We start from the raw sequence: 15,066 nt of genomic DNA on the forward strand, positions 1-15,066 counted from the left end.
TGGACCACATGGATCTGTTGGAGTGGCAATTGGACTCACTGAAGAGCATACAGGTGGCAGAGAGTGTCTTACCAAGGAAAAGGACATGGATGAAGATGAGATCAGGGACGGGTATGTTGCTAGTCTAAGGCATATTGATGACGGAGGTGTTGAGTCTAGAAGGTGGATAAGTCCCCAGGGCTAATGGAATGCATCCCATGATGTTGAGCGCAAAGGAGGATATTGCTTGGTTGGGGGGGGGGGGGGGGGGGGGGGGGGTGACCAAGATCCCACAGGCAAGGTCCAAAAAGATTGGAGAATGCCAATTCTGTTCTTTTGTTTAAGAGGGGTTCATGGTAGGCCGGTCCTGATGATTACACCTATGGCGAGTTGATGTTGGATTTAAGATTGACTTGGTCATAGAAAACAGAGGGTAGTTGTGGAGAGGCATTTCTCTGATTAGAGGTCTGTGACTTATTCCTCAAGGATCGGTGCTGGGACCTGTGTTATAAATGATCTGGATAATAATGTGAAATAAACAAAGTGCCAGATGAACTCAGCAGGTCAGGCAGCACGTGTGAAAGGAATGAATGGATCAGGATCCTTCTTCCTTCCCTCCACAGATGCTGCCTGACCCACAGAGTTCCTCCAGTACTTTGTTCGGGATTTGAGGCACTGGTGACCATGGGGATAGTGGATGTACTATCAACGGTGGAACAGGCCGAGGATGATGGCTGACTTTGGTGGAGCGTCACAACGACTGGGAAGGCGGATGAAGGCTGCAGCAGAAACGGGTCCCCGGTCATCTTGGACTCCATGCCACTGGAATCTAAACCAGATCTGTCAAGGACCGTGTGGTGGCTGTCTGTGCACCAGTCTCCCCACGTTAAACAAAGTCACGCACAGGCGTCCTCCATGAGAGGACAGTCATACTCGTTTCAAGTGATGATGATGAGTGGATGAATCCTTTCAAAATTCCATAGATCCCATAAGATTAGAAGGGCAGCAAATGTAACTATTATTTAAGAAAGGAGAGCAGAAACAGGGAACTATGGATCAGTTAGCCTGACATCAGTTGCAGGAAGATGCTGTAATCCATTATTAAACAGGTGGTAACAAGATACTTGGGAAAGATTAGTGCAGTGCAAATTAATGAAAGGGATACCATCTTTGACAAATCTGGTAGAGTTTTGTGAGGTTGTATCTAGTGGGGTAGATAAGAGCTAATAATTTATATTGCGTTTGTGGATTTGTATAAGGCCTTTGAAATGGTGCCATGAGAGATTATAGACAATATCCAGGATAATTCTCAACAACAGTGCTCTGCAGTGATGTGTTCTCAGTCCCTTACTATGCTCCCTATGCACTGATGACCAAGCAGCCAAATTCTGTTCCGCTCTGCTTCTGACTCCGCTCTTAAAGATAGCAGAGTCAGGGGATATGGGGAGAAGGCAGGAACGGGATACTGATTGGGGATGATCAGCCATGATCACATTAAATGGCGGTGCTGGCTCGAAGGGCCGAATGGCCTACTCCTGAATCCATTATCTATTGTCTATAACTCCTACATATTCACAGATAACACCACAGTCGTGGTCCAGATCTTGAACAATGAGAGGACTGATACAGGAAGGTATTAGAGTACTTAGTAACATGGTGTCAACACATCAATGACTCCCTCAAGGTCAGCAAGATGAAGGTGCAAGTTAATTGGCCCTAATCAACAGTGATGAAATAGAAGGTACACAAAATTGCTGGGGAAACTCAGCGGGTGCAGCAGCATCTATGGAGCGAAGGAAATAGGCGACGTTTCGGGCCGAAACCCTTCTTCAGACTCCACATACCTTGACTCCATCCTATCCCCCTTGGTCAAATCCCTCCCCACCTATGTTCTAGACACCTCAGACACTCTCCGCCGCCTCCATGCATTCCACTCTCTGGGCCCTCACCCCCTCATCTTCACCATGGATGTCCGGTCACTCTACACCTCCATCCCCCACCAGGATGGCCTCGGAGCCCTCCGGTTCTTCCTCGACCAGAGGAGCAACCTATACCCAGCCACTGACACTCTCCTCCGCTTAGCGGAGTTGGTCCTCACCCTCAACAACTTTACTCCGGAGACAGTGATGAAATAGAGCTGGTTTGGAACTTCAGGGTCCTAGGCCTAAATATCACCAACAACTTGTCCACACACATTGAATCTACCACGATGATATCAAACCACTGCCTCTACTTCCTCAGAAGGCTTTGGAAGTTCGGCATGTGGAGTCATAGAGTGATAGTGTGGAAACAGGCCCTTCATCCCACTTGCCCACACTGGCCAGCATGTCCCAGCTGTACTAATCCCACCTGTCTGCGCCTGGTCCATATACCTGTCCAACTGCTTCTTAAACGATGGGATAGTTCCAGCCTCAACTACCTCTTCTGGCAGCTTGTTCCATACACCCACCGTGTATACACTGTGTGAAAAAGTGACCCCTCGGATTCCGACTAAATCTTTTCCCCTTCACCTTGAACCTATGTGCTCCGGTCTTCGATTTCCCTGCTCTGGGCAAGAGACTCTGTGCGTCTTCCCGATCTATTCCTCACATGATTTTGTACACCTCTCTAAGGTCACCCCTCATCCTCCAAGTAATAGAGACCCAGCCTACTCAACCACTCCCTATAGTTCGCACCATTTAGTCCTGGCAACATCCTCATAAACCTTTTCTGAACCTTTTCAAGCTTGACAATATCTTTCCTATAACATGGTTCCCAGAACTGAACACAATATTCTAAATGTGGTCTCACCATTGTCTTATACAACTGCAACATGACCTCCCAACGTCTATACTCAATACTCTGACTGATGAAGGCCAATTTGCCAAAAGCCTTTTTGACCGCCTTATCTACCTGCAATGACCTTCAAGGAACCATGCACCTGTACTCCTAGATCCCTCTGCTCTACAACACTCCCCAGAGGCCTACCATTTATTGTGTAGGTCCTGCCCTTGTTAGACGTCCCAAAATGCAACACCTCACCAATTAAATTTCATCAACCATTCCTCAGCCCACCTGGCCAATCAATCCAGATTCTGCTGCAATCTTTCGCAACCATCTTCACTATCTGCAAAACCACTCACTTTTGTATCATCAGCAAACTTGCTAATCTTGCCCTGTATGTTCTCATCCCAATCATTGATGTAGATAAGATGACAAACTAACGGGCCCAGTACCGAACCCTGAGGCACACCCCTAGTCACAGGCTTCCAATCCAAGAAGCAACCTTCCACCATCACCCTCTGCTTCCTTCCATGGAACCAATTTGCTATCCATTCAGCTATCTCTCCTTGGATCCCAGGCGATCTAACCTTCCAGAGCAACCTACCATGCAGAACCTTGTCGAATGCCTCACTGAAATCCATGTACACAACATCTACAGCTCTGCCTTCATCGACTTTTATGGTCACATCTTCAAAAAAATCAATCAAATTTATGAGATTCGACCTCCCATGTACAAAACCATGCTGACTATCCCTAATCAGCCGTTGTCCATCCAAATGTCTGTATAACCTATCCCTCAGAACACTCTCTAATAACTTTCCGACTACAGATGTTTCCAATAACTCTTGCCAACTTCTACAGATGTCTCATAGAAAGCATCACAGCCTGGTTTGGCAACATTTCTGCCCAAGACTGTAAGAAATAGCAGATTGTTATGGATGTGACCCAGTCCATCACATAAACCAGCCTCCCAACCATCCAGTCCATGTACCCTTCAAGCTGCCTTGGGGAAAGCCAGCATAATCAAGGACCATATTCACCACGGTCATTCCCTCGTCCCCTATCTCTCGTTGGGCAGAAGATACAAATGCTTGAAAGCACGTTCTAACAGATTCAAAAACAGCTTCTTCCTTGCTGTTATCGGACAATGGAAGGTTCTCCCCTAACCTAGTGTGTAGTCCCGATCATCTAACCCATCTGTGTGGACCTCGGACATTTTCTCTGTAACTTTAACACAAACTGCTTTAACATTATGTTCTGCACTCTGGGTTTTTTTCTGTGTTAGTCATGTTGTACATGTTTGTACTCATGCATAGTATCATTTGTTTTGGCTGGATAACATGTAAACACATTTTTTTAAAGTATATACGTGAGAATAATAAATCAATTTCATTGCACAAAATTAAAGCATATACGTATTTGTGGGTATAGACTGCGGATTGATTATTTCTACAGGAAATCGAGTGTGTAACTGGATCATTTTCGAATTGGGAGGCTGTGACTAGTTGGGTGCGAATGTTCATAAGCTATATCAGTGACTTGGATGCGATCAAGTGTAATATATCCAAGTTTGCTAAGAGCATGAAATGGGATGGAATGTCAGTCATGAGCAGCTTTGGGTTTAGGGGGAGGTGGGGGATATTGACCGATTAAGTAAATGGGCAAGAATATGACAGAAGGAATACAGTGTGGAAATCTGAGAGATCATTAAGAGTGCAAAGTTTAGTTTAGTTTAAAGACACAGCATGGAAACAGCCCCCCCCCCCCCCCCCCCCCCCCCGACCAGCAATGACCCGTTCACTAGTTCTATCCTACACACGAGGGACAATTTACAGTAGCCAGTTAACCTGCATCTTTGGGATGTGGAAGGAAAGAAAGAAAGAGCACCCGGAGAAAACCCATGCGGTCACAGGGAGAACGTACAAACTCCGTACACAAAGCACCCATAGTGAGGATTAAACCTGGGTCTCCAGTACTGTAAAATAGCAACTCTACCGCTGTGCCAGCGTGTCGCTCCAAAGACTTGCAATAGAAGGAATGCAGTAGTTCTCCAGATTAATTGATTATTTCCTGGGATAACAGGATTGTCGTACGGGAAAAGGATTAAGCAAACTGGACCTACAGAGTCATATACCATGGAAAACATGTTCTTCAATCCAACTCATCCAGGCCAATCAAGCTAGTCCCATTTGTCCACACCTTCTCCCTACTCTTCTGAGTTTAGATGAATGAGAGGTGATCTCATTGAAACAATCAAACTTCCTGTTGGACTCAACAGGATAGATATGAAGTTGACGTTTCTTCTGGCTGGAATGTAGAAAGCAAACTTTTAATGCATAATTGGAAAATAAGGGATTGGTCATCCAGGATGTAGGTGAGAAGTTTCTTCACGAGAGTGTGATGAATCTTTGAAATGTACTATGCAGGAGTGCTATGGATGGTCTGTCACTGAGCATATTCAAAACTAAGATCAAGCCACATTTAGGCATTAAGGGACTCAAAGGATATAGTGTCAATGCGGGATATTGGCGCTGAGGTAAAAGATCTTATTGAATAGCACAGCGGGCCTAAGGGGCCAAATGACCCCCCTCCTGCTTCTGTTTTTAATGCTCTTACTAAGCTGACCCAGTGATCAGCTTCCCATTGAAGTAGTGAAGTGTGTAACCTCAGCCAGTTAGTCTGGGAAATTGTCTCGATGTTTAGATTAACGAGAGATTAAAAGTGGCAAGGTTCCTGCTTTCAATTATCATAAACCACACGAGGAAATGAAGGGATAAAAAACACCAAGTTTAGGAACACAATACTTAAAGCAATACATTGCTCTACCTTGTGAAGCGGACACTGCATATGTTACACTCGTATGGTTTTTCTCCTGTGTGAGTCCTGATGTGACGTGGCAGTTTCCCAGCTCCCTGAATCACCTTCTCACAGATCGGACACTTCTGGAATGCCTTTGCTCTCACTTTCTTCTCGCCTTTTTTAGACCAGGAGGAGTAGCCTTCAACCGCGAGGGAATAATTCAAGTATGATTCAAGTTCATTCTCATCTTTTGGCAAGTTCTTGGTGTCGTATGTTTCATCAACCGAGTTTATGATCTGCTCGAGGATGGCTCTGGAGGAAAGGGCCTCGTCGTCTTCGTTGATGAGCTCCGGTTTTACCTCTTCAGCAGGCGTGAAGTTTGGATGCATAGCTGGGTGATCCAGAAGCCCTTCTTCTTCCGGAACATGGAACTCACCATAGTCTCCATTCTGTGAGGGGGAAAATGAAGGGCCGGTGACATCCTCTCTCTTGAGCCACGCCACCGGTTTGTCCACCATTTCCGTTGGCTGCTCATTTTCCGTCATTTCATCGTAGGCCCCTTCAGGCTTATGCCCCAGCTCCTCACTAACTCCGTTTTTAAAGTGCACTCTTGGAAAGTCTTTCAGTTCTAGACCTGCCCATTGGCCGTCAACATGTCCATTTGCTGGACTGCTTTGGAAGTACTCTAGATATTCTTTTGCTCGAAGGAGGTTTTGCTGATCAATTTGATCTACGTAATCTGCCATCTCCTTGCTGGTCAGGGCATTCGATACAAGGAGATCATGGCAGACGTTGCTCACACATTGGATCTCCAGTAGTCTTGCTGCATTTAAAATCTCATTTACATTCGAAGTGCTTATAGTCAGGGTTGCCGTGTACGCAAATTCCAAGAGTGCGGAAAGCGCTTCTGCCGAGACAAAGTCTATTTCGTAAATATTCTGTTGGTCCACAATAGCTCCCAGTGTGAAAAGCTTCTTGAAGTACTGACTGCAGGCCGCAAGGACCGATCGATGGGTCCGAAATTCCTGACCGTCCACGATGATGATAACGTCACAGAGATAACCATAGTTCCTCTGCTCATTAAGACAACTGAGAATCTCACTGCTGTGATCAGGGAATGGGATACCTATAGGGCCATCTACTCCATTGGCCATTTTCATGGACAAAAGTCTGGAAGAGAGAGAAATTAGAAAAAAAATTAGCAGCAGAATTGTGATCATATGCAATGTTACAAACATTAATAAAGTATTAATATCTATATAAGACATGCAATCATACAGTGCTTTTAACATAAAATGTCAACATGTTTAACAGATAATGAATTAATTGTGGAGTGAACACATGGTTGTGAAGAATTCGGCTCCTCTGCACAGAAGTTGGTCACACAAACAGCACTGTGATAAAAAACAAATAATGTTCCTTTTCCCAAATTATGTTGGCCTGGTAACCAGGAAGAACTTCCCTACTCTTGTAACTTTTGGGATCTTTTACATCACCTGGGAAAGCAGGTTAATATTTCCAGATCAAAGATGGCAACCTGCACATTTCTAAATTAAGAACATGGCCTCTTCCATGGCCAGAGTGAGGACCACCGTAAATTGGAGGAGCAGCACCTCATATTTCGCTTGGGCAGTTTGCACCCCAGCGGTATGAACATTGACTTCTCTAATTTCAGGTAGTCCTTACTTTCTCCTCCCCTTCTCAGCTCTCCCTCAGTCCACTGGCTCCTCCTCTTCCTTTCTTCTTCCCGCCCCTCCCACCCTCACATCAGTCTGAAGAAGGGTTTCGGCCCGAAACGTTGCCTATTTCCTTCGCTCCATAGATGCTGCCTCACCCGCTGAGTTTCTCCAGCATTTTTGTCTACCTTCTCAATCAAGTGCTCTATTGCTATGAACCGAGCCTTGTCTGAAACCTAGATAGCAGACCTTTGGCATGCTACAGTGCTGCACCTGTTCCAAAGAGCCCAACTTCATAGAAATAATACCAGATAAAGCAGAAGGCTGAGATAGATAACATCATTCTGGGAACTGTTGAGGTGCCTCTCGAGAGCTGTTATTGCAAATAACTACCACCAGGATTGCTCCTTCAAATTCTTCAGAACCTGTGAGCTTCAAATGACACTGACATGTTCATATGTGTCACAAAACACAGTACTGAAGAATAAAAAGCTTTAGAGCAGATACCAGCACTAAGGAGTTGCAATCACTGAATCAAGTTAACATGCACACCTTAAAGAAGCAAGAGATTAGAGGAATCTGGAACCATAGCCCACCTGAAACACTCTGGAGCCTTGCAGCTGATGCCAATGGTGCATTTGATTTCAATCCTGCCGCATGCCTCCTCACCCCACCCCTCAAACCTGCCAGTCGGTTAAGGCAGTTACCTGGCTAGATTGTGATGGTTATGATTCCTGTGTTAGAAAATAATCGTCCTTCCACTGGGGACGACCAGTCATATGGTTTATCTGCCTGCTGAGACAAGACACAGTGAGAGGCTATTCAGCCCATCGTGTCTGTGTTGATCAAGGCAGAGCTGTGCAATCTACTCTCACAACTTGGTCTGTAGCCCTGTATGGGTCTTTAATTAAACATCCAAGTCCTTTTTAAGGTGGTGAGGGTTTGTATTCCTACCACTTTCTGCATGAAAACAATCTTCCCTCTAATTTTTCCACAAATTATTTTCACTCTGTGTCCCTGGTTTTTGACTCTTCTCCTACAGGAAACAGGGTGTTCCTCGTTACTCTCTCTCTAAGCACTCTTCATTTTATATACCTCAGTTAATTTTTTTCCAGCTTCCACCATTCTAACGGAAACCAACTAGCCGGCAATCTACGCTCACTGCCACAGTTTTGCAATGATGGCAACATTCAAGCAGATCTCTGCTCTCCTCTTCCACCATAATCACCTCCCATGTGCAACCTGGTGACTAAAGCTGTGCAGTAGTGGGCATTTTGAAAATTCTGCTAAACATTTCATTTTGTGACCTTAAAATGGACCAATGATTACACAAATCTTCTTTTGTTGTTCTTTAGCGCACAATATACTGCATTTAACAGCCTCAACGAGTTGTTTATGTATCCACAATAGTGCAGAGGGTCTTCAGAAAGTTGCTCCACAGAGTCACCTCATGGTCAAATCTTACTACTACATCATGGTAGTTGATAGAGCAACAACAATGAGTAAAGACACACAGTGCTGGTCTCAGAGCCTCAGCGGGTCAGGCAGCATCTCAGGAGGACATGAATGGGAGACATATTGTGACAGAACCCCTCACTCGCAACAATGAGTGGTCAGTTATGGTGCAGCCATTTGGTAAACCTGAACAAGTACAATCATAGAGAGATATAGCAAAGGAGAAGCTTATTCCGTCAAATGGGCCCACATCAGCAATCTATCCCCATTACAATGCAATTTGCCCTTCCAATATTTATTCAATTCTCTTTCAATGATTCTATCACCATTTCAAACAATGCATTCACAATAACCCATTGTTCTAAGAACAAAATAACAAATTGCTGGAGGAACTTAATGGGCCAGACAGCATCCGTGGAGGATTGGCCTTCTGAAGAAGGGTTGCAACCCGACATGCAGATGTAGAAACAAGGACCTGCAGATACTGGTTTACCAAGGAAAGACCCAGAACATTGTCCATTTTCCAAAATAGATGCTGTCTAACCTGCTGAGTTCCTCCAACAGTTTGTTGAAGATTCCAGCTTCTGCTGTCTCGTGTGTCTTCACTGTAAGAAGAAATTTCTTCACATTATATCTGGAAATTTGCTAATCACATTAAATTGCACAAAAGCTAGAAATCTGCTGGGAATCTGAAATGAAACATAAAATGCTGGACCTATTCCCCAGGGGCCATGCAGCCTCGGCAATGAGAGAAACAGAGCTATGTTTAAGGTCAATGACCTTTCATCAGAGCCGGGAAGACCTAAGGATAATACAAGTTTTGATATGAAGATGCAAGGGGGGGGGGGGGGGGGAAGAGGGAGCACAAAAGAAGGTCTGTGATAGCATGGAAAACAGGGAGAGATTAAATGGCAATAGGACGATTGTGCAGAGAGAAGGAGGGTGGTAAAGGGATTTTGTGAATAACAAAAGGTTGATTGACCCAGAGGAGGCATAAACCATTGAAACAGAATAATTCTGTGAAATTATCTGACAAAAAAAACCTGGATTGTGGAAATGTAAAAAGCAAAAACTGGAAAGGCTGATTATCTAAAATGGTTGATCTCAATGTGGGATCTGGAAGGCTGTGGATGCCAGGTCAGAAGACAAGGCGCCACTCCTCAAGTTCGGAAAAAAACCCCAAAGCTGAAGGCAGAGAGATCAGAGAGGGAGTGGATGAAGCATTAAAATGATAGAGAACTGTAATTCGGGATTCGCACTTACAACTGAAAGGTGGTGTTGCACAACGCATCCACCCAATCTGCATAGTTTCCCCAACGAAGACATGGTGGATTGAAGGTGAAGACAAGGTTACTACAAAGAAGACTACAAGGTTAATTCCCGGGATGGCGGGACTGTCATATGCTGAGAGAATGGAGCAGCTGGCCTTGTACACTCTGGAGTTTAGAAGGATGAGAGGGTATCTCATTGAAACATATATAGAAACATAGAAATTAGGTGCAGGAGTAGGCCATTCGGCCCTTCGAGCCTGCACCGCCATTCAATATGATCATGGCTGATCATCCAACTCAGTATCCCGTACCTGCCTTCTCTCCATACCCTCTGATCCCCTTAGCCACAAGGGCCACATCTAACTCCCTCTTAAATATAGCCAATGAACTGGCCTCAACTACCCTCTGTGGCAGAGAGTTCCAGAGATTCACCACTCTGTGTGAAAAAAGTTTTTCTCATCTCGGTTTTAAAGGATTTCCCCCTTATCCTTAAGCTGTGACCCCTTGTCCTGGACTTCCCCAACATCGGGAACAATCTTCCTGCATCTAGCCTGTCCAACCCCTTAAGAATTTTGTAAGTTTCTATAAGATCCCCTCTCAATCTCCTAAATTCTAGAGAGTATAAACCAAGTCTATCCAGTCTTTCTTCATAAGACAGTCCTGACATCCCAGGAATCAGTCTGGTGAACCTTCTCTGCACTCCTTCTATGGCAATAATGTCCTTCCTCAGATTTGGAGACCAAAACTGTACGCAATACTCCAGGTGTGGTCTCACCAAGACCCTGTACAACTGCAGTAGAACCTCCCTGCTCCTATACTCAAATCCTTTTGCTATGAAAGCTAACATACCATTCGCTTTCTTCACTGCCTGCTGCACCTGCATGCCTACTTTCAATGACTGGTGTACCATGACACCCATATGATTGTTAAGGGCTTGGACACGCTAGAGGCAGGAAACATGTTCCCGATGTTGGGGGAGTCCAGAACCAGGGGCCACAGTTTAAGAATAAGGAGTAAGCCATTTAGAACGGAGACGAGGAAACACTTTTTCCCACAAGAGAGTGGTGAGTCTGTAGAATTCTCTGCCTCAGAGGGTGGTGGAGGCAGGTTCTCTGGATGCTTTCAAGAGAGAGCTAGATAGGGCTCTTAAAAATAGCGGAGTCAGAGGATATGGGGAGAAGGCAGGAACGGGGTACTGATTGGGGATGATCAGCCATGATCACATTGGTTCGAAGGGCCGAATGGCCTACTCCTGCACCTATTGTCTATTGAAGGTGAAGACAAGGGAACCCTTTGCTTGTTCTGGGTGAAATGAGATGGGAAGAGATAGAAGCATGGGAAATGTTTACTACGTTGGAGGGAAAGACGCAGCTGAGGACTGAAGACATATCAGAAGCACCGTTGTGAATGGTGGCATCATCAGAGCAGATGTGACAATATAAAGACATAGAAAAGATGCAAAGTGACAGGGATTTATCTTGTCACAGGCGTGTTGGGGTTTGTAGCTTTTTTGGTGAAAACAGGAACCAGAAGAACCTGCTTCTCTGGTTCAGCAGTGAAAGCTAAACTCTGACCATTTCAGAGAAAGCTTCTCTGAACTAAAAGTTCATTTTAGTCACACAAAATGAAGATGGGCAAGTCAAGGAAGTGATGGATTGTAGACAGTGGAAACATCGAATTGCAGATGCCGCCTTACAAATAAATACCCAAAGTGCTGGAGTAACTCAGCCGGTCAGGAGAACACGGATGGGTGACTTTTCAGGTTGGGACCCTTCTGCAGATTGATGGCCAGGATGCAGAAAACAAGGTGGAAATTTGTAGTAAAACTTTGTATCCTTTGATCAGAAATCCATTGCACAATAACAAGTTTCTCCTTACTTGCTTGAATGAAACCATTCCAGCTTTGACAAATCTCCTCTGGATTTTTTTTAACTCAAATTAAAATATCACATTCTTAAATGAAAAGCCTCATTACGATCCAATCTCATAAATCAATTCTGGATTCTCTCCAAAGCACCAAAGCCTTTTCTAAACTTAAGAGCCAGAACACTATATTCCTGCTTAGGCCTAACTATTGTTTTCTAAAGATTTAGCATAACTTCCCTGTTCTTGTACCTAGCGCTTCTAAAAAGTCAGTCTACCTCATGGCAAAAGGGGGAGGAGTTGTAATGTTTGATAACCACATTGATATCAGAGTCAGCTTAAGGTCCCAGTTGAAGGCGACTTCAATTGCCCTTCCCATTGCCAGAACAACCTGTCTGTCTGTCTTCTGTTTCCTCCATTGCTAGAATGAGGTCATATGCAAACTGGAAGAACAGCACCTCATGTTCCACTAAGGTAGCCTACAAACTAACGGCATGAACGATACGATATGATACAATCCAGATAACAACCGCCCCAACCCCCACCCCTAGTTCTGATCTCCCGGCTCCTTCTACACACCCCTTATTTTACCATTCCCCCGCCCCGCCATTCCACCCAGTTCCTTTCTCCTTCTCCTTCTGCTCATCACTCACTCCTACCTCCTCGCAGTGTCCTATTTTACCCCATTCCCATCTATCCACCATCCTTCCCTCTGGTTCTATATTTCACTCCCCACCTTCCTTTCTGAACAGATTACATTAGAAGGGTTTCGGCCCGAAACGTTGCCTATTTCCTTCGCTCCATAGATGCTGCTGCACCCGCTGAGTTTCTCCAGCACTTTTGTCTACATTACTGTAGCCTTTGTTTTCTCCACTGGTCACCTCCCACCAATGTGACTATCTCCACCCTTCTCTCCTCCAGCTGACTCATCTGTCAATGAACCACTCCTTAAATGGACCCACCCATCGCTTGCCGGCTTTGCCCCACCGCTTCCCCTCACATCCTTCTACCAGCTATCTCCTCTTGACTCCATCAGTTTGAAGAAGTTTATTTTTTGCTTAAGATTCTAGCATCTCGTGACTTTCATCCATCTATCTCCCTGAAATTTCTCCAAAGGCATGGATACAAAGTTTCATTATTGAGTCGAGAGTGTTTTATTGTCATATGTCCCAGATAGAACAATAAAATTCTTACTTGCACAATAGAATGTGTGAACATATTACACTGTAAACAATATAATAAACTAAAGAGAAAAAAAAAGTTCAGTGTGTGTGTACATATACACGTACTTGCAAATACACATATATATCAATCATAAAGATAGACATAAAATACTGGAGTGACTCAGCGGGACAGGCAGCATCTCTGGGGAGAAGGAATGGGTGACGTTTTAGGTCGAGACCCTTCTTCAGACTTAATATATATATATACGCACACACACACACCCAAAAACAAACAATAATGGTGCAATAATAGCAATAATAGTCCATGTAGTTCAAAGCTTATTGGAGGTTGTAGTGGTTGCAGCGAGATGTGATTACAGCCGTTAAAAAAAGTGTGCTTTATGTGTGAAGATAACAAAGGATGTCCGTCCGGGTTTGTGCCCTGAAAGAGCAGCTTTAACTGTTCTCTGCTCCTATACTGTGCCATCGGCACCATGTCAATTATCACATCATTTAGTTACTTGACAGCAGTGGCACAGCATGTTTCAAAACAACCAGACCATAATGGATGGTACACAAAATTGCTGGGGAAACTCAGCGGGTGCAGCAGCATCTATGGAGCGAAGGAAATAGGCGACGTTTCGGGCCGAAACCCTTCTTCAGACTGATGGGGGGTGGGGAAAGAAAGAAGGAAAAGGGGAGGAGGAGGAGGAGCCCGAGGGCGGGCGGATGGGAGGGTGGGAGGAGACAGCTAGAGGGTTAAGGAAGGGGAGGAGACAGCACGGGCTAGCCAAATTGGGAGAATTCAATGTTAATGCCATAAGGACGCAAGGACCCCAGAAGGAATATGAGGTGCTGTTCCTCCAATTTCCGCTGTTGCTCACTCTGGCAATGGAGGAGACCCAGGACAGAGAGGTCGGATTGGGAATGGGAGGGGGAGTTGAAGTGCTGAGCCACCGGGAGGTCAGGTAGGTTATTGCGGACTGAGCGGAGGTGTTCGGCGAAACGATCGCCCAACCTACGCTTGGTCTCACCGATGTAAATCAGCTGACAACTAGAGCAGCGGATGCAGTAGATGAGGTTGGAGGAGATACAGGTGAACCTTTGTCGCACCTGGAACGACTGCTTGGGACCTTGAATGGAGTCGAGGGGGGAGGTGAAGGGACAGGTGTTGCATTTCTTGCGGTTGCAACGGAAAGTGCCCGTGGAGGGGGTGGTGCGGGAGGGAAGGGAAGAATTGACGAGGGAGTTGCGGAGGGAGCGGTCTTTGCGGAAGGCAGACATGGGGGGAGATGGGAAGATGTGGCGAGTGGTGGGGTCACGTTGGAGGTGGCGGAAATGGCGGAGGATTATGTGTTGTATTTGCCGGCTGGTGGGGTGAAAGGTGAGGACCAGAGGGACTCTGCCCTTGTTGCGTGTGCGGGGATGGGGAGAGAGAGCAGTGTTACGGGGTATGGATGAGACCCTGGTGTGAGCCTCATCTATGTTGGCGGAGGGGAATCCCCGTTCCCTGAAGAACGAGGACATTTCCGATGCCCTGGTATGAAATGTCTCATCCTGGGAACAGATGCGGCGTAGGCGGAGGAATTGGGAGTAGGGGATGGAGTCTTTACAGGGGGCAGGGTGGGAAGACGTGTAGTCCAGATAGCCATGTGAATCAGTGGGTTTGTAATGTATGTCGGTCAGGAGTCTGTCCCCTGCGATGGAGATGGTGAGGTCAAGGAATGGTAGGGAAGTGTCGGAAATCATCCAGGTGTATTGGAGTGCCGGATGGAAGTTGGTGGTGAAGTGGATGAAGTCAGTCAGTTGTGTGTGGGTGCAGGAGGTGGCACCAAAGCAGTCGTCAATGTAACGGAGGTAGAGGTCGGGGATGGGGCCCTGGTACGTCTCGAACAAGGATTGTTCAACGTGCCCGACAAAGAGGCAGGCGTAGCTGGGGCCCATGCGTGTGCCCATAGCTACGCCTTGTGTTTGGAGGAAATGGGAGGAGTCAAATGTAAAGTTATTGAGGGTGAGGACCAACTCCGTTAAGCGGAGGAGAGTGTCAGTGAGCTGGGTATAGGTTGCTCCTCTGGTCGAGGAAGAACCGGAGGGCTC

General features: G+C 45.8%; 1 protein-coding gene across 2 annotated transcripts in view; it reads right to left on the bottom strand.

The window, feature by feature from the left end:
• The window catches only part of zbtb7a (zinc finger and BTB domain containing 7A), a 148,136-nt gene that overhangs the window by 14,030 nt on the left and 119,040 nt on the right, over nucleotides 1-15,066 (bottom strand). For both annotated transcript variants that reach the window (XM_033046696.1, XM_033046695.1), the window contains one exon: nucleotides 5,569-6,711. In XM_033046696.1, the coding sequence (XP_032902587.1) occupies nucleotides 5,569-6,701 (1,133 nt within the window). In that variant the 5' untranslated portion in view covers nucleotides 6,702-6,711. The remainder of the gene's footprint in view (nucleotides 1-5,568; nucleotides 6,712-15,066) is intronic.

The sequence above is a fragment of the Amblyraja radiata genome, chromosome 29, assembly GCF_010909765.2.
Source record: "Amblyraja radiata isolate CabotCenter1 chromosome 29, sAmbRad1.1.pri, whole genome shotgun sequence".
NCBI lineage: Eukaryota > Metazoa > Chordata > Chondrichthyes > Rajiformes > Rajidae > Amblyraja > Amblyraja radiata.